Consider the following 24,167-nt stretch of genomic DNA (forward strand, 5'->3'; position numbering starts at 1 on the left):
GGGAAGAGCAGCTGGGACTCGAACCAGCACCCATATGGGATGTTGGCACTGCAGGCTGGGGCTTTAACCTGCAGTGCCACAGTGCCGGCCCCAGCATTTTTATCATTTAAAAAATATCTTCTGGTAGTTTCAACATTTGACCATATCTGTAGTTAACTTTTTAAAGATGCATTTATTCAATTGAAAGGCAGAGTTACAGAGAGAAAGGAAGAGAAAGAGCGAGCGAGTGAGCGAGCGAGCAGGAGAGTGAGCTTACATCTACTAGGTCACTCCTCAAATGGCTGCAAAGACTGGGGCTTGGCCAGGCCAAAGCCAGAAGCCTGGAACTCCAGCTGGGTCTCCCATGTAGGGGCAGAGCCCCAGGCACTTGGGCCATCTTCTGCTGCTTTCCCAGACACATTAGCAGGGAGCTGGATCAGAAATGGAGCAGGCCAGGGCCAGTGCTGTGGCATAATGGCTTAAGCCACCACCTGTGGTGCCGTCATCCCATATGGACACAGGTTTGAGTCCTGGCTGCTCCACTTCAGATCCAGCTCCCTGCTAATGCACCTGGGAAAGCAGCAGAGGATGGCTAAAGTTCTTGGTCCCCTGCACCCATGTGGGAGACCTGGAAGAAGCTCCTGGCTTCTGGCTTCAGCCTGGCCCAGCCTCAGCTGTGGCAGCCATTTGGGGAATGAACTAGCAGATAATCGAAGACCTCTGTCTTCTTCCTTGTGACTCTGCCTTTCAAATAAATAAAATCAATCTTATGAAAAGAGAAGAAAAGAAACGGAGCAGGCCTTAAAGCAGTGCCTAGGGATGCCGGCATCACAGACAGAGGCTCAAGCTGTTGTGCCACAACACTGGCCCCTCTTTGGTTCACTTTTGTTGACTGCTTACTCTCTTGGTCAGAGGTCACAGGACATACTACCTTGATTCTTCTTAGGTCTTAAAATTTAATATATATAGCCCAGAGTCCCGGAGTCAAAGCTGGTTCCCAACCCAGTCCTGTCCTGCAGTCGCCTGGCTCCTCTTTCCTTCCAACATGACAGATGCCGCTGTGTCCTTCGCCAAGGACTTCCTGGCAGGTGGAGTGGCTGCGGCCATCTCCAAGACCGCGGTAGCACCCATCGAGAGGGTCAAGCTGCTGCTGCAGGTGCAGCATGCCAGCAAGCAAATCACTGCCGATAAGCAATACAAGGGCATTATAGACTGCGTGGTTCGTATCCCCAAGGAGCAGGGAGTCCTGTCCTTCTGGCGTGGTAACCTGGCCAATGTCATCAGATACTTCCCCACCCGGGCTCTCAACTTTGCCTTCAAAGATAAATACAAGCAGATCTTTCTGGGTGGCGTGGACAAGAGGACCCAGTTTTGGCACTACTCTGCAGGAAATCTGGCATCTCCCTAGACCGCGCTGCACCTTGACTTGCTCAGCAGTGTGTGGGAGTGATAAGCTTTCACTGTCCTCCCTCCAAGCCACGATGCCCACCGGCAGGAACTCCAGGTGCCCCGTGGTGGTTCAGGTGTGTCAGCAGGACGCACTAAGGCCACACCTTTGGTTATGTCTTCACTGGCCCTCTGCTGCTCACAAGTCTTTTCAGATTTCTCTTGTATTGATTACAGATAGTCACTGATACATTCAAATGTGCAAGATTCCAACTTTCTGAGTTCTCATTATTTCCTTTCATTCTTTCTTGTATACTGCCACACCATTTCAGCATTTGTCTCTTTCTGACATAACCCTGTCACATGTTCACATGTAGACAACAGTTTTTTGTTTTTGTGGTGTTTTTTTTTTTTTTGTTTTGTTTTTTTTTTTTTTTTTTTTTTTTGGTCAGGCAGAGTGGACAGTGAGAGAGAGAGACAGAGAGAAAGGTCTTCCTTTTGCTGTTGGTTCACCCCACAATGGCCGCCGCAGCCGGCGCGCTGCGGCTGGCACACCGCGCTGATCCGATGGCAGGAGCCAGGTGCTTCTCCTGGTCTCCCATGGGGTGCAGGGCCCAAGCATTTGGGCCATCCTCCACTGCACTCCCTGGCCACAGCAGAGAGCTGGCCTGGAAGAGGGGCAACCGGGACAGAATCCGGCGCCCCGACCGGGACTAGAACCCGGTGTGCCGGCGCTGCAAGGCGGAGGATTAGCCTAGTGAGCTGCGGCGCCGGCCCGACAACAGTTATTAAAGCATCTGGCCGGCGCCGTGGCTCACTAGGCTAATCCTCCGCCTTGCAGCGCCGGCACACCGGGTTCTAGTCCCGGTCGGGGCGCCGGATTCTGTCCCGGTTGCCCCTCTTCCAGGCCAGCTCTCTGCTGTAGCCAGGGAGTACAGTGGAGGATGGCCCAAGTGCTTGGGCCCTGCACCCCATGGGAGACCAGGAGAAGCACCTGGCTCCTGCCACTGGATCAGCGCGATGCGCCGGCCGCAGCCATTGGAGAGTGAACCAACGGCAAAAGGAAGACCTTTCTCTCTGTCTCTCTCTCTCACTGTCTACTCTGCCTGTCAAAAAAAAAAAAAAAAAAAAAAAGGCATATTCTGGGGACAGCGCTGTGGCACAGTGGGTAAGGCCACTGCCTGCAGTGCAGGCATCCCATATGGATGCTGGTTCAGGTCCTGGCTGCTCCACTTCCGATCCAGCTCTCTGCCATGGCTTGGAAAAGTGGTGGAGGATGGCCCAAGTCCTTGGGCCCCTGCACCTGCGTGGGAGAGCTGGAAGAGGCTCCTGGCTCCTGACTTCAGATCAGAGCAGCTCTGGCCATTGCAGCCATTTGGGGAGTGAACCAGCAGATGGAAGACCTCTCTCTCTCTTTCTCTCCCTCCCCACCCCGCCTCTCCTTCTTTCTCTGTGTAACTCTTTTAAATAAATAAATAAATGGATCTTTAAAAAAAGCATGTTCTAAAATTCTGTTGGTCCACCTTTGTCTGAAGTCATAGGCTCATTAGGAATATTATTTGTCTTGCGAGTTATCAAAAGTGACAGTTCTACCAAATGTTTAAGGTTTACCAACTATCATCCTCCAGCCTCCAACAGACGTCTCCTAACTGCCTTCCACTGGGCCCCAAAGTCAGTTCCACCTGTTTTAGGATTTGTTACAGCAGTCTCTTACAGCTCCAGTCCCATGACAGGCAAGGGTGTGCTACCATAATAAGTCACTACAAAACCTACTACCTGTACCAGGAACAACTTATTTCTCATCCCCATTGCATTCCATCACAGGTTGGTCTAGCATTTATATACAAAACGGTAGAGTAGCATCTATCAAAATTTCACTAGCTGTTGTAGCAGAGGGAAAAAGAGATAAAGAGGAATCAAACACAGTTTCTTGAAGTCTCAGCTTAGGAGTGACACCTGTCACTTTCACTCACATTTCATTAGCAAGTGCCCTGGCCAAGTCTGACTCCTGCTGGTTAGGGAAGCACCATCTGCAGGTGGAGTCTCAGATAACAGCACTGCCCCCCGCACTTACCTATATACTTCTGGTAAATTTCTTGGGATTTTCTACAGAATCATGTCATCTGAAGAGTTTTATTTTTTACCAGAGACTATCTGAGAGAAGCACCCCAAGAAAAGGTCTCAAGCAAAAGTAACATGATTATATTCTGAAATTTTAAGTTTCAGATTGAAAGTGTTGAGCTGAATGTACAAACAAGAAATGGTTTTTTAATCTGCATTTTTTTTGACAGGCAGAGTTAGACAGTGAGAGAGAGAGAGACAGAGAGAAAGGTCTTCTTTCCGTTGGTTCACCCCCCAAATGGCTGCTACGGCTGGTGCTGCACCCATCTGAAGCCAGGAGCCAGGTGCTTCTCCTGGTCTCCCATGGGGTGCAGGGCCCAAGCACTTGGGCCATCCTCCACTGCACTCCCAGACCACAGCAGAGAGCTGGACTGGAAGAGGAGCAACCGGGACAGAACCGGCGCCCCAACCGGGACTAGAACCTAGGGTGCTGGCGCCACAGGTGGAGGATTAGCCTAGTGAGCCATGGCACCAGCCTTAATCTGCATTTTCTAAACTTTAAGGAGAGGCCGGCATTATGGCACAGTGGGTTAAGCCACCACCTGAGATGCCAGCATCCTGTATGAACACTGGTTTGGGTTTGTGTCCTGGCTGCTCCACCTCCAATCCAGCTCCTTGCTAATGTGCCTAAGAAAAACGTGGAATATGGCCCAAGTGCTTGGGCCTTTGCACCCCTGTGGGAGAACTGGATGAAGCTCCTGGCTCCTGGTTTCAGCCTGGCCCAGCCCTGGCTTTTGTGGCCATTTGGGGAGTGAACCAGTGGATGGAAAATATCTCTTTTTCTGTCTCTCTGTCTGTAACTTTGCCTTTCAAATGAAGAAAACAATCTTTTTTTTTTAAGATTTTATTTATTTAGTTGAGAGGTAGAGTTATAGACAGTGAGAGGAAGAGACAGAAAGAAAGGTCTTCCTTCCGTTGGTTCACTCCCCAGATGGCTGCAATGGCTGGAGCTGCACTGATCCAAAGCCAGGAGCAAGGTGCTTCTTCCTGGTCTTCCATGTGGGTGCAGGGGCCCAAGGACATGGGCCATTTTCTACTGCTTTCCCAGGCCACAGCAGAGAGTTGGATTGGAAGAGGAGCAGCCAGGACTAGAACTGGCGCCCATATGGGATGCTGGCACCGCAAGCAGAGGATTAACCTACTGTGCCATGGTGCCGGCCCTAGAAATCAATCTTTTTTCTTTTTTCCTTTTCCTTTTTTTTTTTTTTTTTTTTGACAGGCAGAGTGGACAGTGAGAGAGAGAGAGAGAGAAAGGTCTTCCTTTGCCGTTGGTTCACCCTCCAATGGCTGCCGCGCTGCGGCCGGCGCACCACGCTGATCCGATGGCAGGAGCCAGGTGCTTCTCCTGGTCTCCCATGGGGTGCAGGGCCCAAGCACTTGGGCCATCGTCCACTGCACTCCCCGGCCACAGCAGAGAGCTGGCCTGGAAGAGGGGCAATCGGGACAGAATCCGGCGCCCCGACCGGGACTAGAACCTGGTGTGCCGGTGCTGCAAGGCAGAAGATTAGCCTAGTGAGCCACGGCACCGGCCGAAAATCAATCTTTTTTAAAAAAATAAACTTTAGGGAAATCTCCTATTAAGGCAAAAGCCTGATTACTGTGAGGAAAGGCACCTGAGAGGTCTCAGATTATGCAACACAGAATGGCCACGTTCTGTATGTGTGTTTAAAGCCACTGGAGGCCGGCGCCGCGGCTCACTAGGCTAATCCTCTGCCTGCAGCGCTGGCACACCGGGTTCTAGTCCTGGTCAGGGCCCTGGATTCTGTCCCGGTTGCCCCTCTTCCAGTCCAGCTCTTTGCTATGTCCCGGGAGTGCAGTGGAGGATGGCCCAAATGCTTGGGCCCTGGATTCGCATGGGAGACCAGGAGGAAGCACCTGGCTCCTGGCTTCGGATCAGCACGGTGCGCCAGCCTTAGCGGCCATTGAGGGGTGAACCAATGGAAAAGGAAGACCTTTCTCTCTGTCTCTCTCTCTCACTGTCCACTCTGCCTGTCAAAAAAAAAAAATAATAAAATAAAGCCACTGGCGCTGCAGGCAGTAGCTCTGAGGTCTGGTCCTAGCTGATGGCACTCCCTGGGCAAGCCCCTGGAAGCTTTGGTAGACAGGTGCCCATCTATCAAACTGTGGCTTTAGAGATGATTTCTGCAGTTTCTTCCAAACGGCATCCTTTATGTATAACTATATAATCTCAGAGGGATTTTCAAGGAAATAGTTATTCTTTGAAAATGTTGCTAAATATTTTAGAACATAACATCTAATTGATTTTTTCTTTTTGTGTTTCAAACAACAAGGCAGTGACAGGAAACAAACATTTTCAAAAGTATGTTTTTCTCCTTTTTTTCTTTTTTTTCATCATGTACTATTCTAGTCCTCTGTTTGGAACATAAAAATCATTTCCACAGCAACTAATTATAGGGTAAGTCACAAATGTTGGATTACTACTGCTGGTGGGGAATTAAAAGCAACTATCTTAAAAACATTTAACACTTCTTATTGTTTAAGTTCTTCCAAGAACTAACACAAGCTAATAAAATGCAATGAAAGGGCTGGTGCTGTGGCGCAGTGGATTAAGCCACTGCCCACAGCGCCAGCATCCCAGATGGGTACCCGCTTGAGTCCCAGCTACTCCCCTTCCAATCCAGCTCCTTGATAATGGCCTGGGAAAGCAGCAAAAGATGGCGCACATCCTTGGGTCTGAGAAGGCACTGGGAGAATCAGATGAAGCTTCTGGCTCCTAGCTTTGGCCTGGCTCAGCCCCTGCCAAGGCAGACATTTGGGGAGTGAGCCAGTGGATGGAGGATTTATCTTTGCCTCTCCCCCTCTCTCTGTAACTCTGCCTTCCAAATAAATGCACTTTTAAAAAATAAAATAAAATGCAGGAAAGACACATAGAATACACAGTGTAGATATGAACATCTCAAGTTGACTTTCTGTGTAACCAGTCTGATATAAATCTGAAGAAAATTATTGTCTTCCTGATATATTTAGTCTTTTGACAAAAGCCAGTTAAGCACATATGTCTGTGTCTGTCCCCGGCTTCTTGTCTGTTCCACGGATCTGAATGCGTCTCTCTGCCAACACCACACTCTCCTGATGACCACATATTGTTTTAAGGTTAGGTAGAGTGATTCCTCCCTATTTTATTCTTTTTTTAAAGATTTTTAAAAAATATTTATGTGAAAGTCAGAGTTACACATAGAGAGGAGAGGCAGAGAGAGAGAGAGGTCTTCCATCCATTGGTTCACTCCTCAATTGGCCTCAACGGCCGGAGCTGCACTGATCTGAAGCCAGGAGCCAGGAGCTTCTTCTGGGTCTCCCATGTGGGTGCAGGGGCCCAAGGACTTGGGCCATCTTCTATTGCTTTTCCAGGCCATAGCAGAGAGCTGGATTGGAAGTGGAGCAGCCGGGACTCAAACTGGCGCCCATATGGGATGCTGGTACTTTAGGCCAGAGGGTTAACCCACGGCGCCACAGCGCTCACCCCCCCCTTTTTTTAAATCAAGATTGTCTTAGCTATTCTAAGGTTTGTGATTTTTCAAATATACTTTAGAATACACTTGTCTATGTCTACAAAAAACTGCCCATGTTTTAATAGTGATTGCATTATGAACCTATAGATCAATTTAGGGGGACTAATATATTTGTATGTTGAGATTTTTGTTCCATGAACATGGTATGTGTCTTTAGATATTTTTTATTTCTTTCATCATTTTGTAATTTTAGGCACACAGATGTTTGTTCATAGTTTGCTAAATGAATATTTAAGTATTTCATTCTCTTTGGAGTGACTGTAAATGGCATCGTGCTTTTAATTTTGATTTCTGTATGTTTGCTGTTAATTTATAGAAATACAACTAATTTTTGTGTCTCCATTCTTCTGACCTTTCTGAACCCACTTACTAGTTCTAGAAGTTAAAATATTTTTCTTTTGTGTAATTCCTGAGATTTATTCTATGCAGACAATCTTGTCATGTGCAAATAGAGACAGTTTTATTTCTTCATTTGCAATCCATATGACATTTATTTTTCTTTTCCTATGCACTGGCTAGAATATCAATATTCAACATTAATAAGCTGTTCCTGATATTAAGGGAAAGCATCCAGTCTTTCAACATAGTGTTTTCTGGAGGTTGTTTTGTTTTGCTCAAAGATGTTCTTTAGTAAACTGAAGTTGTCCCCCTCTGTTTCTAGTTTGCTGAGAATTTTTTCAAATTTTATTCATTTATTTATTTGAGGGGAAAGGGACACAGAGAGAGGTTATTTCATTGCCCAAATGCCTGCAATAGCTGGGGTTGGGCCAGGTTGAAGCCGGGAGCCAGGGACCCAAAGCAGGTCTCCTACCCAGGGTCAATCAGTCGAGCTATCACCTGATACCTCCCAGGGTGTGCACTTTCAGGAAGCTGGAATTGGGAGCGGAGCTAGACTTATTCAGGCATTTTAATATGGAATGCAGGCATCCTGAGTGGTATCTTAACTGCTAACCAAATGCCACCTCTGCTAAGATTTTTTTAAAATCACGAATGGGTATTGATTTTGTCACTCTATGTGTGCATCAATTAATACGAATATGTTATTTTTACCTGTTAGCTTAATGACATGGTAATTACATGGATTTCATTTCTAAAAAAGACTGATTTATTTGAAAGTCAGAGTTACATGGAGAGAGGAAAAGGGAGGGGAGAGAGAGAGAGGGAGAGAGGGGAAAGGAGAGGGAGAGAGAGGGATATCTTCTATTTACTGGTTCACTTCCCAGATGGCTGCAATGGCCAGCACTGGGCCAGGCTGAAACCAGGAGCTACGAGCTTCTTCCAGGCCTCCCACTTGGTGGCAGGGCCCAAGTACTTGGGTTATCTTCTGCTGATTCCTAGGCCATTAGCAGGGATCTGGATCAGAAGTGAAGCAGCCAAGATATGGGATGCCTGCATTGCAGGTAGCAGATTTACCAAATATGCCACAATGCCGGTTCTGATTTCATTTTTTGAATGCTGAAACTGCCTTGTACCCTTGGAATAAATCCCATTTGAACATGATATATAATTATTTTTATACATTGTTGAATTTGGTTTGTTAACATTTTGAGGATTTCTGCATCTATGAGTGATATTGACTATTTTTTTGTTAATATATATAAAAAACTTTCTTTGGTTTTGGTCTTAAGCTTAATTCTGGATTCACAGAAGGAATTAGGAAGTGATTTTTTTTTTTTTTTAGGAGAGGTTGTATAAATTGGTGTTAATTCTTCTTTAGACATTTGGTAAAATTCTCCAGTGAAGCCATCTGGGCCTGAAGGTTTCTTTTTAAGGAGCATTTAAAATTGTTCATTTCTTTATTTTCATTTTGTTTGAAAGGCAGAGAAAGAAAGATCTTCCATCTACTGAATCACTCCCAAAATGCCCACAACAGTCAGGGCAGCAAGGGTGAGGCCAGGAGCCCAGAATTTAACCTGAGTCTCCCAAGTGTGTGGCAGGGGTCCACATACGTGAGCCTCATCTGTTGCTCCCGTGTGCACACTGGCAGGAATCTGGATCAGAGGCACTCTGTCATAGGATGGGAATGTCCCATGCTGTGCCCAACGTCCCTGTTTTTAGGAGCTCTCGAGTAACAGACTCAATTTCGTTAGAAGTTTAGGAATATTCAGGTCATCTGTTTCATCTTGGGTTTTGGTAGCTTGCGATTTTCAAGAAATTAGTCCACATATTTGAAATTGTTGATTTTAAAAATAGTTATTCATAATATCCTATTCTACTTATGATGTCTACAGGGTTTTATTTTTTGTCAATATTGTTAGTTTGTAAATTGTATCGATTTTTCAAAGAATCAGCTTTTGCTTCATTGATTTTATGTATTTTCTTGGTTTCAGTTTCATTGATTTCTGCTTTTATATTTATGATTTCTTTCCTTCTACTTGCTTTGGGTTTACTTTGCTCTTCTTTTTCAAGTTTTTTTTTTTTTTTTTTTTTAAGATTTATCTTTAAGGTAGAGTTATAGAGAGGAGTAGAGACAGAGAGATAACAAGAGATGTCTTCCATCTGCTGGTTCATTCCCCAAATGGCCGACTGGTTGGAGCAGAGCTGAGCTGATCTGAAGCCAGGAGCCAGGATCCAGGAGCTTCCTCTAGGTCTCTCCCATGGGTGCAGGGGCCCAAGAAATTGGCCCATCCTCAGGCGCCTTCCCAGGTGCATCAGCAGGGAGCCAGATCAGAAGTGGAGCAGCCGGGACTTGAACCAGTGCCCATATGAGATGCCAGTACTGCAGGCCAGGCTTTAACCTGCTGTGCCACAGCACTAGCTCCTCAAATTTTTTGAGATAGCAACTTAGACTGTTGATAGATCTTTCCTTGTTTCTAATGCTATATGTTTGCCTCTTGACATTGCTTTATCTATACCCTTTGCCTAGTACTTTGACCAAAATGTTTTATCTTAATACTTGGTTAGTGACATTCAGAGTAACTTTGAGCCCACTGAAAAAATAATATGCTTTTGATTTGTGCACCAAGACTCATTGTGAATCACAGAGAAATGCTCTTATACACGTAAAGGAAAATTCATGGCACTAATTCCAGTCAACCACAAAACGGCAGAAAGCTCAAGAGTTAAACAAATAAGTAAAATAATCTCCCCACCTAAACAAGACTTTCCAGTCCTCCAGAGAGGGCAGGGGTGCTGTTAGATCTATTATACGTGGTGGCGATTCTGAATTACTCGTATCCTAAATGCAGGGAGAGTGACAGTGCTAAGAAAGGACGCCGAGTGGGAAGAAGCACGAGTATACAGAGAAAGGTGGGCCAGCAGAACACTCTGGGGAGCCCTGTGTACGGGAGGAGAGAGGCAGAGCTAAGTGACAGCTGGGAGATGCTCAGCTTCACCAGTCACTGGGGCAGGGGTGGGGAACGTCTGACCCCCGGCCCTTGAAGTCACCTGGTCTGGCCCTGCCAAGACAATCGCAGGTAGGACTTGAAATTTAATAAATCTACAGCAGGCTAATTTTTAAGTTGATAATCTTGTACAGCCTGTGAATGTTGTTGTAAATACCCAAATGATCCTTGGTAGAAAAATGGTTCCCCACCCCTGCTTAGGGAAACACAAATAAAAACCACAGTGAGATGTCTCGTCACACCCAGCAGGATGGTTACAATCAGAAAGGTCTCGAAAGCGTCAGTGAGAATGTGGAGAAGTGGCAAGCCCACTTACTGCTTGTGGCAGTGCACGGTAGTGCGACTACTCTGGAAAATTGTCTACCAGTTCCTCAAAACACCAAACATAGTTGCCACAGAATTGTATATTTTAAAAACTTAATTGTATATTTTAAAACATTTATATTTTAAAACATTTGTGTGTGTGTGTGTGTGTGTATATATATATACATATATATATATACATATATATACACACACACACAATAAAAAGTTAAACATAGGATTAGTATATGACTCAACAGTTCTCCTAGGTATATACCAAATGCACATCCATATAAAAACTTGTACACAAACATCGACAACACATTATTCTAGTAAAAAGGTAGAAACAACCCATTAGATGCATCAATAGATAAACTGACAAATAAACGAAATGATATTTTCTTACTTGCAATGTATATGTGGAATATAGTATTCTACATAAAGGAATATTTTCAGCCATACAAAGAAATGAGTCACTGTTACCTCCTACACATGAATAAACCTTGAAAACCTTATGTTCAGTGAAGGGCCAAAGGACCCAGTCACACAAAAGTGTCCATATTGTTGACCCCATCAATGTGGTAAGTACAGAACACGCAAATCTACAGAGACAAAGTAGGTTAGTAGTTTCCAGTGGCTCAAGTGACAGTTAAATGGTCATGGAATTTCTTTTTTGGGTGATGAAAATGTTCTGACAATAGATAGCAGTGATGGTTGTACAACCTAGTGGATGTCTAAAAACATGAAGTGGTAACTTTAAAAGAGGGAATTTCTGCCATTGCTGTGGCACAGTGGGTTACAGCCATGGCTTGCAGCACCTGCATCCCTTATGGGCACCCATTCAAGTCCCAAGTTCTGGCTGCTCCACTTCTGATTCAACTCCCTGTTAATGCATTTGGGAAAGCAGCAGAGGATGGTCCCAGTCCTTGGGCCCAACACACTCACATGAAACCCAGAAGAAGCTCCTGGCTCCTGGCTTCGGTTTGTCCCAGCTTGGGCCATTGAAGCCATCTGGAGAGTGAGCCAGCAGATGGAAGACCTTCCTCTCTTTCTCTCTGTAACTCTGCCTTTCAAATATATAAAATAAATCTTAAAAGGGGAGGGCATTTTATGGTCTGTGAATTGTATCTTTTTAAGAAAATTATTTCAAAGTCAGAGAGAGACAAATCTCTCACTGGCTGGTTCACTTCAGGTCACAGCAGGGACGGAGCCAGGCTGGAGCCAGGAGCTGGAAGCTCAGTCTAGGTGTCTCTCATGGGTGGCAGAGACCCCACTTGCGCCAGTGATGACTGCTGCCTCCCAGGGTGCGCATGTGCGGGAAGCTGGACCTGGGAAGAGCTGGGACTGCAACCCAGCCACTCTGAAGTGAGACGCAGACGTCCCACGTGGAATCACAACCACGAAGCTGAACGTTCCCCTGTATCTGAATTAAAAAACGGTGACAACCTGGGAGCAGAGGGCTTCCTCAGGGTCAGCGGGCAGACAGAGCGGGTGAACAGCACACTGCGGAGGGTGGGGCCGGCGGGGCTGTGGAATAAGGACCCGAAGGGCCTTTGGGTCCCCCCTTGCTGGGGGAAAGGTCCTTGCTTGGTGTTGCTGGCCTTGAACCTCAGGGGCGACTGCACCCTGAGAGACGGCAATCATTGCCTTAGATGTGAGGGGTTCCAGGTTTCAAACTGAAGGAAAAGCCCAAGTAGGTAAAATTCAAGGTTGTTTTAGAAAGTAAGGATGACATAACTGTGAGAAACTATAGGGATTCAGTATAGATTTACTGTGTACCTAAATGATATAAAGGATGTTCTCGAGCAGGTTGAAGACAGGATTTCATGCTGGGGTAACCTTTAGGACAACCCTAAACAATCTTGTTTTCAGTACAGGGGAAGAAGGAAGTCAGTGTGGGTATTAATGGTGTTGGAGTAAACTTGGAAAACAGGGGACTGTGGATGAAGCCGGCCATGCAAGGTTGTGCTGGCTGCACACGGCACAGCTCTGAGAGCCATTCTCACAGACAGCTGAATGTGGGCGAAGCCTGGAAATTAACAAAGCGCAGCCCTGACCTCAAGGCAGGATCCTTGGGAGAGTGGGGATTCACAGACATCAAGGCAGAGTGGAAGGAAGTGCAGGCGTCCATGTGCGGGGCCCTCTACGCTGTCCCTCATGGAGGAGGGAGGTACATTTTGGAGACTAAGAAGAGTAGATTTGTGGGCATCAGAAAGTTGGGAGCCGCTGATGAGACAAGAGGTTGAGAGCACTCAGAGTCCTCCTCAGGCCAGGCAGCCCGAGTTTCCAGTGAATACAATCACCACCACTTTACAACTGTCTCCAGCACCTTGGGAGAAAACAGAGGAGCACAAAGCCCTCTGCAGCACAGCAAGGAGTGAAGGGGTCTGTGGGTGTCTTCACTTACCCGCTGGTCCGCGCCTTAGTCCCTCACTGAGTGCCCAGGAGGAACTGGGGACTGACCTTGGGCTCTTGGAGCTCAAGGAGTAGCTAAAGGGAGACACCAATGACACCACCACATGCCACACAAAGTGACAGGCACAGGGCAGGGTGGTGCATGGGAGTGAGGCCAAAGTGAGGATCTATGGGAGTTCCGAGGTGGGCAGCTTGGGTCTGAAAAAGGACCACATCCAGGGTAGAGGCCATTTGTGTGAAAGGGAAGTGTCCCAGAGGGTCAGGTGCAGGGCTGAGGGGAGGGCAGAGGACGGGACAGATAAGAGAAGGCCCCTGGAGACAGCAGGTCTGGGGATTAAGGCTGGCGCCTTGAGTGGGACCTGGCTCCCGAGGCCGCTCCACTCAGCTGTCTGTTAGATTCGTCCTGTGCATCCGTCGCCCGTCTTCCATTGCCTGGCAAACGTTCCTTTCCTCTACTTCTACAAATACAGACTCTTTAAAGCCCCGATTCAGGTACAACAACATTCTCACTCTCTGCTCCCCTTACATGAAATAGTTTCCCCTGCATTTTGTTGTTCAAATGAGGGTCTCACGGTGGTATTTTGGAGAGACGTTTGAGTTCTGCACTATTCATTTAATGGACACATCCTTGGTGAGTCCCAGCAGGGAGCAGAGCACATGTGGTCTCATCGCCCTCACCCTCAGCTGACGCCGCAGCAACACGGTACACACCAGACAGGAAGCAGCAGTGCTGTGAGGGCATCAGACAGGTGGCCAGGGAGGTTCCCAGGGCAGGCTTGTGTGAGCCCAGGGGAAGGAAAGCCCCTCAGGACCAGCCAGGCTGACTGCAAGGGGGCAGCCTGGAGAGCGGGCAGCTGGAGGCCAGTACCTGCCTGGGATAAGGGGACACAGTCCTGGCCTTGTGGAGCCCATACGCCTGGAGGGAAGCGCAGGGGGCTCCAGAGCATGGGGAGCTGACCCTAGTGTGGGGTGGGGACACCCGGAAGTGACATCTGTAGGGTGACTCCTGGGGGGAGCAGATGACAGGTGAGGAAGGCAGGGGTGCCGAGGGAAAAGGGGTTCCAGGAGGAGCAGTGTGGTGACGGGCACAGTGGGACCATCTGCTCTCCTCTGAGAGGCAGGCAGCCCAAGGCCAGCACCGTGCATGGTGGCTGCACTTTCCCCAACACATCGATTGCGTTCTTTGGAGACACACCTCTTTTCTCCCGACGTATCTACTGCGTTCTCTAGAGACATACCTCTTTTTTTTTTTTTTTTTTTTTTTTTTTTTTTTTTTTTTTGACAGGCAGAGTGGACAGTGAGAGAGAGAGAGACAGAGAGAAAGGTCTTCTTTTGCCGTTGGTTCACCCTCCAATGGCTGCCGCGCTGCGGCCGGCGCACCACGCTGATCCGATGGCAGGAGCCAGGTGCTTCTCCTGGTCTCCCATGGGGTGCAGGGCCCAAGCACTTGGGCCATCCTCCACTGCACTCCCCGGCCACAGCAGAGAGCTAGCCTGGAAGAGGGGCAACCGGGACAGAATCCGGCGCCCCAACCGGGACTAGAACCTGGTGTGCCGGCGCCGCTAGGCGGAGGATTAGCCTAGTGAGCCGCGGCGCCGGCCGAGACACACCTCTTTCTAAGCGGTGAAGAGTCATCAGCTCTTTCAGAATCAGGAAACTCTTGGTGGTCTAGTTATCTACTCCTCTCTTCGAAATCATAGCTACTAGAGAAAAGTGAAATTTCTTTCTTATGAGAATAGCCTTGGAATAACGTGAAGCTTTCCAAGTCACTTTGCCTTCCTGTAGATCTGATAGCATTCCGTACTCACGATCTTACCACTGTGAAGTTAGAGTGGAAAACACGTCCTCTCTCTCAGATTCATGGAATAACTTCAAAAGTTCTGCATCCCCAGACAAATGCGCAAGAATGCGCAATTCAATCTGCGAGAAGTCTGTTAGACAGAGCTTTGCATTAGTTCAGAACTTACCAATGATGTTCCTCACTGTTGCTTCCCCGTGCCACCCCCCACCGCAGAGTCAAGGCCAACATCCCACCACCCACGTGCCAGGATCCTCTGGCTTCAGGGCCACTGGCCATTCCCTTTGTCTGCAAGTCCAGGGGACTTCGTGCGCCTCCTGAGAGGCCAGCACTGTTCACTTGTTCATTCACACGTTCTGTAAACCAAATCTTTAGAAAAGGCTTCCTCTGTGCTTCCCCCAATGGAGCGTAAGTTGTAGGGAGAGATGGCCAATTTGAATAAGTTATTCGTTACGTAAGAAGTTGAGGGGGCTGGTGCTGTGGCACAGCAGGTTAAGCCTCTGCCTGCAGCACCAGCATCGCATGTGGGCACCAGTCTGTGTCCTGGCTGCTCCTCTTCCAATCCAGCTCTCTCTTATGGCCTGGAAAAGCAGTGGAAGATGGCCCAAGTCCTTGGGCTCATGTACCCATGTTGGAGACCTGGAAGAAGCTCCTGGCTCCTGACTTCAGATTGGCCTAGCTCCAGCCATTGGAGTGAACTAGTGGGTGGAAGACCTCTCTCTTTGTCTCTTTCTCTCTGTCTGTAACTCTGCCTCTCAAATAAATAAACAAATTGTTTTAAAAAAGAAGTTCAGAAAGGGGGCCAGTGTTGTGGTGTAGCGGGTAAAGCTGCCGCCTGCAGTGCCGGCATTCCATACAGGCACCAGTTCCTGTCCTGGCTGCTCCACTTCTGATCCAGCTCCCTGCTAATGCACCAGGAAAAGCAGCAGAGGATGACCCAAGTGCTTGGGCCCCTGACCACGTGTGAGACAGGGATGAAGCTCTTGTCTCCTGGCTTGGGCCTGGCCCAGCCTAGTTGTTGCAGCCATTTGGGGAGTGAGCAAGTGGATGAAATACCTCTCTGCTTCTCTCTCTGTAACTCTTTCAAATAAAATAAATATTTTTTTAAAAAGGTGAGAAATAAAAAATATGGGAGAAGATAATGAGGTTAGGGAGTGTGTGTGTTTAGGGAAGCTGCTGTTCTGAATGGGGCAGTCATCCCACTACAGGTCTCATCAGGGAGTGGCACTAGCATAGGCCTGGAGAACCATCGTGGCCCTGGGGAGGAGGAGTGGCCAGGGCAAGGGTGTGAGGCGGGGCCAGCTGTCCCAAAGCAGGAAGAGCAGGGTGGCCAGTGGGGCTGTGGTGACTGAGCGAGGAGGGAACAGGGAGTGGTGAGGACAGAAAGGAGGGGAGGACAGACAGGGTGCAACCACGCAGGGGTCTTTGGAATCTGCATACAGTAAGCAAAAGGACCTGTTGCTATTTATTGTGCATAAGAAAACGCCTCATTCAAACAGCTGCCTTAGACTCAAGTCCTCTAAGTACCTTTAGATTATTCCATTTCTAAATATTTGAGCTGTGTGGAAATGCATTAAGTGAGCTACAGGGACACATGGTGGCCTCTGACCCGGCTCGCACGTACCTGCTGCCAGGAAGGTGTGGCCTGCAGAAGAGACGAACATGGCCCTTGGGGAGATAGTGAGAATCTCATCTTCTTTGCCTGAATTGTTGTTTCAAGGGTACACAGTGAGTTTGGTCACGAGCAGGCCCAGCTATTCCTCAATACAGAGTTATTTAAAAATCATTCTGAGGTCAAAAGTCTAGATTTTTAGTTTTTCTGATTTATTTTTATTACTGTGATTTTAAAATAACACTACTACTAGAAGTTAACTATATTTCTTATTGAACTTTTTCATTCTGCTTAGAATTCCCAGTGAAGAAAATACCAAATATTGACAAGTGAGTACATTCACACAAGCTATCTGGAGACTTTCTGAGCCTCCCTCCTAAGAGGATCTACATGAGAGCCACACTCGACTTTCGCCCTGGACATGTAAAGGGCTGTAGGAGGCAGAGCAGCTTGTTACACTCCCCAGGGGGCCTGCTCAGCACGACTGTGCGTTCTGGGAAGGACCACTCTCAGCCTTCTTGCTTTTGTCTGAATCCAAGGCAGTGCCCAGAGCAAAGGGGGCAGCAGTGACACGGGAGGAGAGGTCACTGCAGGAGGCAACAGTGCCGGTCTGCTCAGATGTGGAGCAGAGCTGTGGCTGTCAGCAGTTCAGTGCAACAGCTTAGAAGGAAGAGGGCTGTTTGTGTCCTTTTATGGGCGCTTTCAGCAACTTTCAGGCTTTAACAAAAGCCAGGGTGCGTGCGTGCGTGCGTATTTTCTTTATCGGGAAGTTGGAGGGGAGTTGGTGGGGGACAGGTGGTAGGAGGGGAGCTATTTCCCTTGTATAATTATTATCTATTTTAACTTGCAAACTGTTGAAAGGGAGTTACCCTATCATTTTAGCTGTTAAAATTTTTTTAAAATGTGTATTTAAACTCTTGTCATGTAAGCAAAGAGGAAAACTTCAGGAAAGTGAAGCCATTCGTTGTATAGAAAAGCAATTACAAACATCCCTAGGTTTAAAAAAAATAGTACCCAAGGTTTTAGCAAAGTAGAAAGGAATGTGTTACCTTTAGTATTCTGAGGTTTAGTAATATGAATTGGGTGCCTGGAGATACCTTGGATATTCTGTTAAGAAAAGGAGAATAGCTTTAGTTGAAATCTATCTATCTATATTTTTTGACAGATTAAGTATATTTTTCCCCAGAAAGCTTTTATTTAAGGTAGATAAACTTCATGCATTTCATAAATACAACTTCAGGAACATAGTGATTCTTCTCATCATACCCAACCTCCCACCCTTCTTCCTCCTCCTCCTCCTATTCCCAATGTTATTTTTTACTAAGATCCATTTTGAATTGACTTTATACACAGACGATTAACTCTATACTAAGTAAAGAGCTCAACAAATAGTATGGGAAAAGCTGTTCCTCGATGGGTTTGATTTCTTCTGTGACCGACGCTCACTCAGGAGCATGCTGCTCAGTCCCCTGGGATTACGTCTGTTCTAGAGATTCCCAAGCTGTTAATTTCCAGCTTCAGTCTACTGTGGTCAGAGAAGATGCATGGTATGATTTCCATTTTTTTGAATTTGCTGAGATTTGCCGTACGGCCTAGCCTGTGGTCAATTTTAGAGAAAGTTCCATGCACCGGTGAGAAGAATGTGTGTTCCACAACTGCAGGAGGAAAAGTTCTGTAGAGTCTGTTAGGTGCATTTGGTCTGTAGTGTCGATTTTTATTTTTATTTTATTTATTTATTTTTTCGACAGGCAGAGTGGACAGTGAGAGAGAGACAGAGAGAAAGGTCTTCCTTTTGCTGTTGGTTCACCCTCCAGTGGCCGCCACAGCCGGCACGCTACAGCCAGCGCACCGTGTTGATCCAATGGCAGGAGCCAGGTACTTATCCTGGTCTCCCATGGGGTGCAGGGCCCAAGTACTTGGGCCATCCTCCACTGCACTCCCTGGCCACAGCAGAGAGCTGGCTTGGAAGAGGGGCAACCGGGACAGAATCCAGTGCCCCGACCGGGACTAGAACCCGGGGTGCTGGCGCCGCAAGGCGGAGGATTAGCCTAGTGAGCCGCGGCGCTGGCCTGGTCTGTAATGTCGATTAACTGTTGTTTCCGTGCTGATTTTCTGTCTAGTTGCTCTGCTCATTGCTGAAAAAGGAGTATTGGGGGCCAGTGCTGTGGTGTAGTGGGCTAAGCCTCCGCCTGTGGCACCAGCATCCCATATGGACAGAGGTTCTAGCCCTAGCTGCTCCTCTTCTGATTCAGCTCTCTGCTATGACCTCGGAAAGCAGTGAAAGATGGCCTAAGTGCTTGGGTCCCTGCACCCACATGGGGAGACCTGGAAGAAGCTCCTGGATTCGGATCAGCCCACCTCCAGCGATTGAGGCCATTTGGGGAGTGAACCTGCAGATGAAGACTTTTCTCTCTATTTCTCTCTCTGTGTCTGTAACTCTACCTCTTAAATAATCAAATAAATAAATAATCAAATCAATAAAATAATCAAATCAATAAAATCTAAAAAAAAAAGGTGGTGTTGAAGTCCCCCTTTACTATTGCATTGGATTCTATGTCTCCTTTTAGATCCATTAAAATTTTTTAAAGACCCAAATGCCCTATAATTGTGTACACATTTATTATAGTCACATCTTACTATCGAATGATCCCTTAGTCACTACATAGTGACCTTCTTTGTCTCTTTTAACAGTTTTTGTGTTAAAGTCTATGTTGTCTCATGCTAGGATTGCCACATCAGCTCTTTTTTGGTTTTTGTTGGCAGAGGGTATCTTTTTCCACCCTTTCGCTTTCAGTCTGTGTGCATCTTTGTTGGTGAGATGTGTTTCTTGTAGGCAGCAAATAGGTGGGTTTTGTTTTTTGAATCCAATTCAGCCAGTCTGTGTCTTTTAACTGGAGAGTTGAGGCCTTTTACATTCAAGGTGACTACTGATAAGTAACCACTTGGCCCTGCCATTTTTCCATAAATATTCCTATTATTTACTTTGGATTCCCTTTGTACTTTTACTGGGAGATTTTTCTGCCTTCACATTCTTTCATAGTGATGACCATGTTTCTGTGTTTCTGTGTGTAGCACATCCTTAAGTATCTTTTGTAAGGCTAGATGAGTGGTGACTAATTCTTTCAATTTCTGTTTGTTATGGAAGGTCTTTATTTCACCTTCATGCATAAATGAGAGCTTTGCAGGGTACAGTATTCTGGGTTGACAGTTTTTTCTCTTAAGATTTAGAATATATCTTGCCCTTCTCTCCTAGGCTGTAGGGTTTCTGACGAGAAGTCAGCTGTAAGTCTAATTGGAGATCTTCTGAAAGTAATCTGGTGTTTCTCTCACGCATATTTTAGAATCTTTTCTTTATGTTTTACTGTGGAGAGTTTGACTAACAATGTGTTGTGGGGAAGATCTTTTCTGGCCATGTCTATTAGGAGTTCTATGTGCTTCTTGTACTTGGATGCCCCTTTCTCCAATTTGGGGAATTATTTCACTAAAAAGGACTTCTAATTCATTCTCTTTCCACACCTTCAGGAACTCCTAAGACCCATACATTGGGTTTTAGATAGTATCCCACAAATCTCTAATACTGCTTTTTAGTTATCTAATTTCTTCTTCTACTTTTTTTTTTTTTTTGGTCTTACTGTAAAATTTCCAGAGATTTGTTTTTTAACTTGAATATTCTTTTTTCTGTCTCACCAAGTCTGTTGTTAGGGATTTCCACCACATTTTTAATTTTACCTTTTGAATTCTTCATTTCCAATATTTCATTTTGATTTTTCTTTAAAATGTCAATTTCGGGGGGGGGTAATTTTTTATTCATGTATGGATTTCTTTAATTCATGGATTTGCTTCTGGTTACTTTTTTTTTTTTTTTTGACAGGCAGAGTTACACAGTGAGAGAGAGAGAAAGGTCTTTTCCATTGGTTCACCCCCCAAATGGCCGCTACGGCTGGTGTTGCGCAGATCCGAAGCCAGGAGCCAGGAGCCAGGTGCTTCTCCTGGTCTCCCATGTAGGTGCAGGGCCCAAGCACTTGGGCCATCCTCCACTGACCTCCTGGGCCACAGCAGAGAGCTGGACTGCAAGAGGAGCAATCGGGGCAGAATCCGGCGCCCCATCTGGGACTAGAACTCAGGGTGCTGGTGCCACGGGAGGAGGATTAGACAAGTGAGCCTCGGTGCCAGCCTGCTTCTGATTACTTCTAAGTAATCCTATCATCAATTTTTTGAATTCCATTTCCAGCATCTCTTCAGTCTCTTCATCTTCACATTCTGTGTTTGAAGTGTTGTTGTGTTCCTTTGGGGACGTCATGTTGTCTTCCTTATTCTTGTTTCTTGAATTCTGTTTATTTTTAGGCATTTGTAGAGAAACTTGTTGGTTTTTTCTCCTGTGGTGGTTTTTATCTTTGGGCTATGCCTCTGTGGCTTAGCGGAGTGTCCGCTCTTCCAGTGAGTATCCAGCGGTGTGTGCAGGGTGTGGTCAGTGCTCCAGGGTGAGGGGGGTATCCAAGGTGACACCCAAGTTGGGTGTGGTAGATCTCTCTTTTTTTAATCAGGGAGAGGTTTGATCTGTTCTGTTGGCATAGTCTCACACTCACCTCTTCTCCAAAGTGACTGATGCCTGGGCACTAGTCCATGCTGCCACAATTAGCACACAAAGGATCCGTGCAGTCCTCGGTGTGAACTCAGATCCTGCAGCAATGACCCTCACCAGGGAACCAGGGAGCCCCGAGCATGTGGAGCCACCCACAGTGACTCCTCAAAGACTCAGCCATACCTTGTGCCCTCCTGCACAGCCACAGTCCACCAGCAGTCCCAGCACACAAGGCTCCCACAGTCACAAGCACCCAGCCTCCTGTCAATTCTCCCAGCCAGACGCAAGCCGTCTCCTCTCGGCGGGCTGCTGGGCATGTGACATGAGCTGGAGCGTTTGATCTGTACGTCTAAAATGTGTCCGCCTTCCCTCTGCTGGCTACAGGACACCAGTGCCAGGCGACGTGGTACAGAGAGAAATGTGGCCCCCTTTTTCCTCTGGTTAGGAGGTGTAGTTCCCCATGGGGCATGCAGCTGAACGCAACCAGGCTCTTCCCGCAGCTCCATCACCAGTGGCTGGGCTGCTGCAGTCTGGTCTCACCTCACCCTCCAAAGCTGGCGCTGAGGCTCTCGGCTCTGGAGTCCTGAGTTGTGCGCACCCACACCTTCCACGTAGATCCACAGTCTCTCTCTAATTTGCGAGGAGTTTCCTCTACCATTGTCCCTGTAACTCTTCCCTGAGATTGCACTCTGCACATTTTTTAACTATCTTCCTCTAAAATAGAGCTAAGCTCCTTCCCTATTTCACCATCTTGGTCTCTTCTCAATTTAATATTTTAATTTTATTTTCTTGGTACTTTTTAGAGAGGAAGAAAGAGCTCCCCAAATGCCCACAGTGGCTGGGGCCAAGTCAGGGCCAAAGCTGGGAGTAGGAACTCAATCCAGGTCTCCCATGTGGGTGGCAGAAATCCAACGACTTGAGCCATCAGTGTTACCTCCAAGGGACAGTACTGACAGCTGGAGTCAGGGATCAAACACACTTACTCTGATATGGGTGTCTCAGCCACGAGGCTAGGTGTCTACTCCTGAGATGCCTACTGTTAAATTTATCTGTACCACTTAAGTATATTTCAAATACATCACATTTAAATTTAAAAAAAATTTTTATTTGACAGATAGAGTTAGACAGTGAGAGAGAGAGAGCGACAGAGAGAAAGGTCTTCCTTCCGTTGGTTCACCCCCAAATGGCTGCTACGGCCATAACTGTGCTGATCTGAAGCCAGGAGCCAGGTGCTTCCTCCTGGTCTCCCAGGCGGGTGCAGGGCCCAAGCACTTGGGCCACCCTCCACTGCTTTCCCCAGGCCACAACAGAGAGCTGGACTGGAAGAGGAGCAACCAGGACTAGAACCCGGCGCCCGTATGGGATGCTGATGCTGCAGGTGGAGGATTAACCAAGTGAGCCACGGTGCCGGCCCCCATCACATTTTATTTTAAACATCAACAAAAAAGTAATGTGTATGTATCCTGCATATTAATATTTAATATGATTATCAAATATTAAAACAATTTTGGTGAGTACATCACTAAGTATAATCGGCAAATCTGAGAAAAATTATTTTGGATCTAGCCCATGTGATTCCTAATAGTAATTGTATGTAGCAATTCTTTTTACAGCAAGCCAAACCGTGCTGAGTAATATGCTCAAGGTAGATTTATATGAAATTTGTATATTGTACTTTTATTTTAAAACACAATTTAAGATGAGAATTCTGTTTTCTCTGCCCTTCGTCGCTTGCCCTGCTGCTGCTGGTACTGGTACCTGCCTGTCTTAGCCTGCTCATGGCTGGTGGTGGATGCACTAGAGGCTGCTGGCTAAGCCCCTTCACCCCCTCACTCACGCTGAGGGGCAGTGTGCGCCAGGCCACAGTCACGGTCATGCCCTATCTCCACTATTCAAATCATGAGGCTGTGTTATGACATCTTCCTGATTCCTGGCAGTCCATTGAACAATAACACTCTGCTTTGTCTGGTAATAGATCTCCATGGATATTAATGGGTCTTGACCCCGCGCCCCCGCCTCCGACTGGACCAATGACCTGTGCTATAGTACAGACCCATAAGCGTCAAAGCCCTGCTGCCTCACGTGTGACCTCTTTAGGTTTCCCCAGAAACTCCTGGCGGTGGCAAGGTAGGCATTGATCGCCTCCACTTCTAGAGTGACCACACTGAGACCTGCCGGCATTCATTCAGCGGCTTTCAAGTTTTCTGTACATTAGAATCACATGATGCTTTTCAGAAATACCAAATATACACAGGATAAGCTCAATAAGAGATAACACAAAAAAGAGTCAATGGATTGAAGCCAAGAAAAAAATGGAGCCTCAGGGACAGTGAATATCAAAAGTATGATTTAAAGATGTGTTATTTCAGTCCCTGAGGGGGAAAAGAGAGATCTGCATAGATTTGTGTGAAAAACACAATTTTGCCAGTTCTAGAAGACCAACTGCTGCCCATTTGCTGCTCCTCCGCACGTGGAGGAGCCGCACTGGACCGGACGCTTGTTGTTCCCTTTTTTACAAGTCTTTTCTATAGTAAAATTAGAATGAGCAAACAGCGAACTCCCAAAGCAAGAATGAGTAGAGAGAAATGAGAAAGAACGAAGCAACGAACTTCCCCGCGAACTCTCCAACGCCCTCTCCAACCAACCCACACCACCGTGCCGTCTCTCTTCTCCTTTACAGTCCTCTCCACCCATCCGCGCTCCGCCTGTCCTCGTGTCGAGCACGCCCTTCTCTCCTACTCGGAGGATGAATCGGCTCCTGCTGCTCCTAGTAGTCAAGATGAATCAGCTGGGTAAAAGCTGGTTCCTCCTTATCAGCGCCATATTGTGGGTGGCGGGCTTCGCCTCCCGCAGGAGATGGATTCTGCCTCCCACACAACAACCCTAAATGTGATAAGTGAAAAGTAAACAAGGCCCAGAAACATCACAGTCAAACTTATGAAAACCAGAAACCTTGGAAGGAGTTGCAGCAAGACGACACGCGACGCTCAGAGGAGCAAGCACATGAATGAGTGCAGGCCTCCCACCAAGAGCCAGGCAGACCTGAGGACAGTGGAACAACTGTCAACACTCAAAGAAAAGAACTGTCAGCTCAGAA

The 24,167-nt window shown here is 47.0% G+C and overlaps 1 protein-coding gene across 6 annotated transcripts in view; it reads right to left on the reverse strand.

Moving 5' to 3' along the window:
- Window positions 1–24,167, reverse strand: part of POLN (DNA polymerase nu) — a 209,975-nt gene that overhangs the window by 58,187 nt on the left and 127,621 nt on the right. For all 6 annotated transcript variants that reach the window (XR_007915845.2, XM_051836667.2, XM_051836672.2 and 3 more), the window contains 3 exons: window positions 17,538–17,595; window positions 16,501–16,578; window positions 14,895–15,009 (listed from right to left, as the gene is read on the reverse strand). Coding sequence is in view for 5 of the 6 variants with exons in the window: in XM_051836667.2 (XP_051692627.2) it covers window positions 14,895–15,009; window positions 16,501–16,578; window positions 17,538–17,595 (251 nt within the window). In the remaining variant the exon portion in view is untranslated. The remainder of the gene's footprint in view (window positions 1–14,894; window positions 15,010–16,500; window positions 16,579–17,537; window positions 17,596–24,167) is intronic.

The sequence above is a fragment of the Oryctolagus cuniculus genome, chromosome 2 (genome assembly GCF_964237555.1).
Source record: "Oryctolagus cuniculus chromosome 2, mOryCun1.1, whole genome shotgun sequence".
Lineage (NCBI taxonomy): Eukaryota > Metazoa > Chordata > Mammalia > Lagomorpha > Leporidae > Oryctolagus > Oryctolagus cuniculus.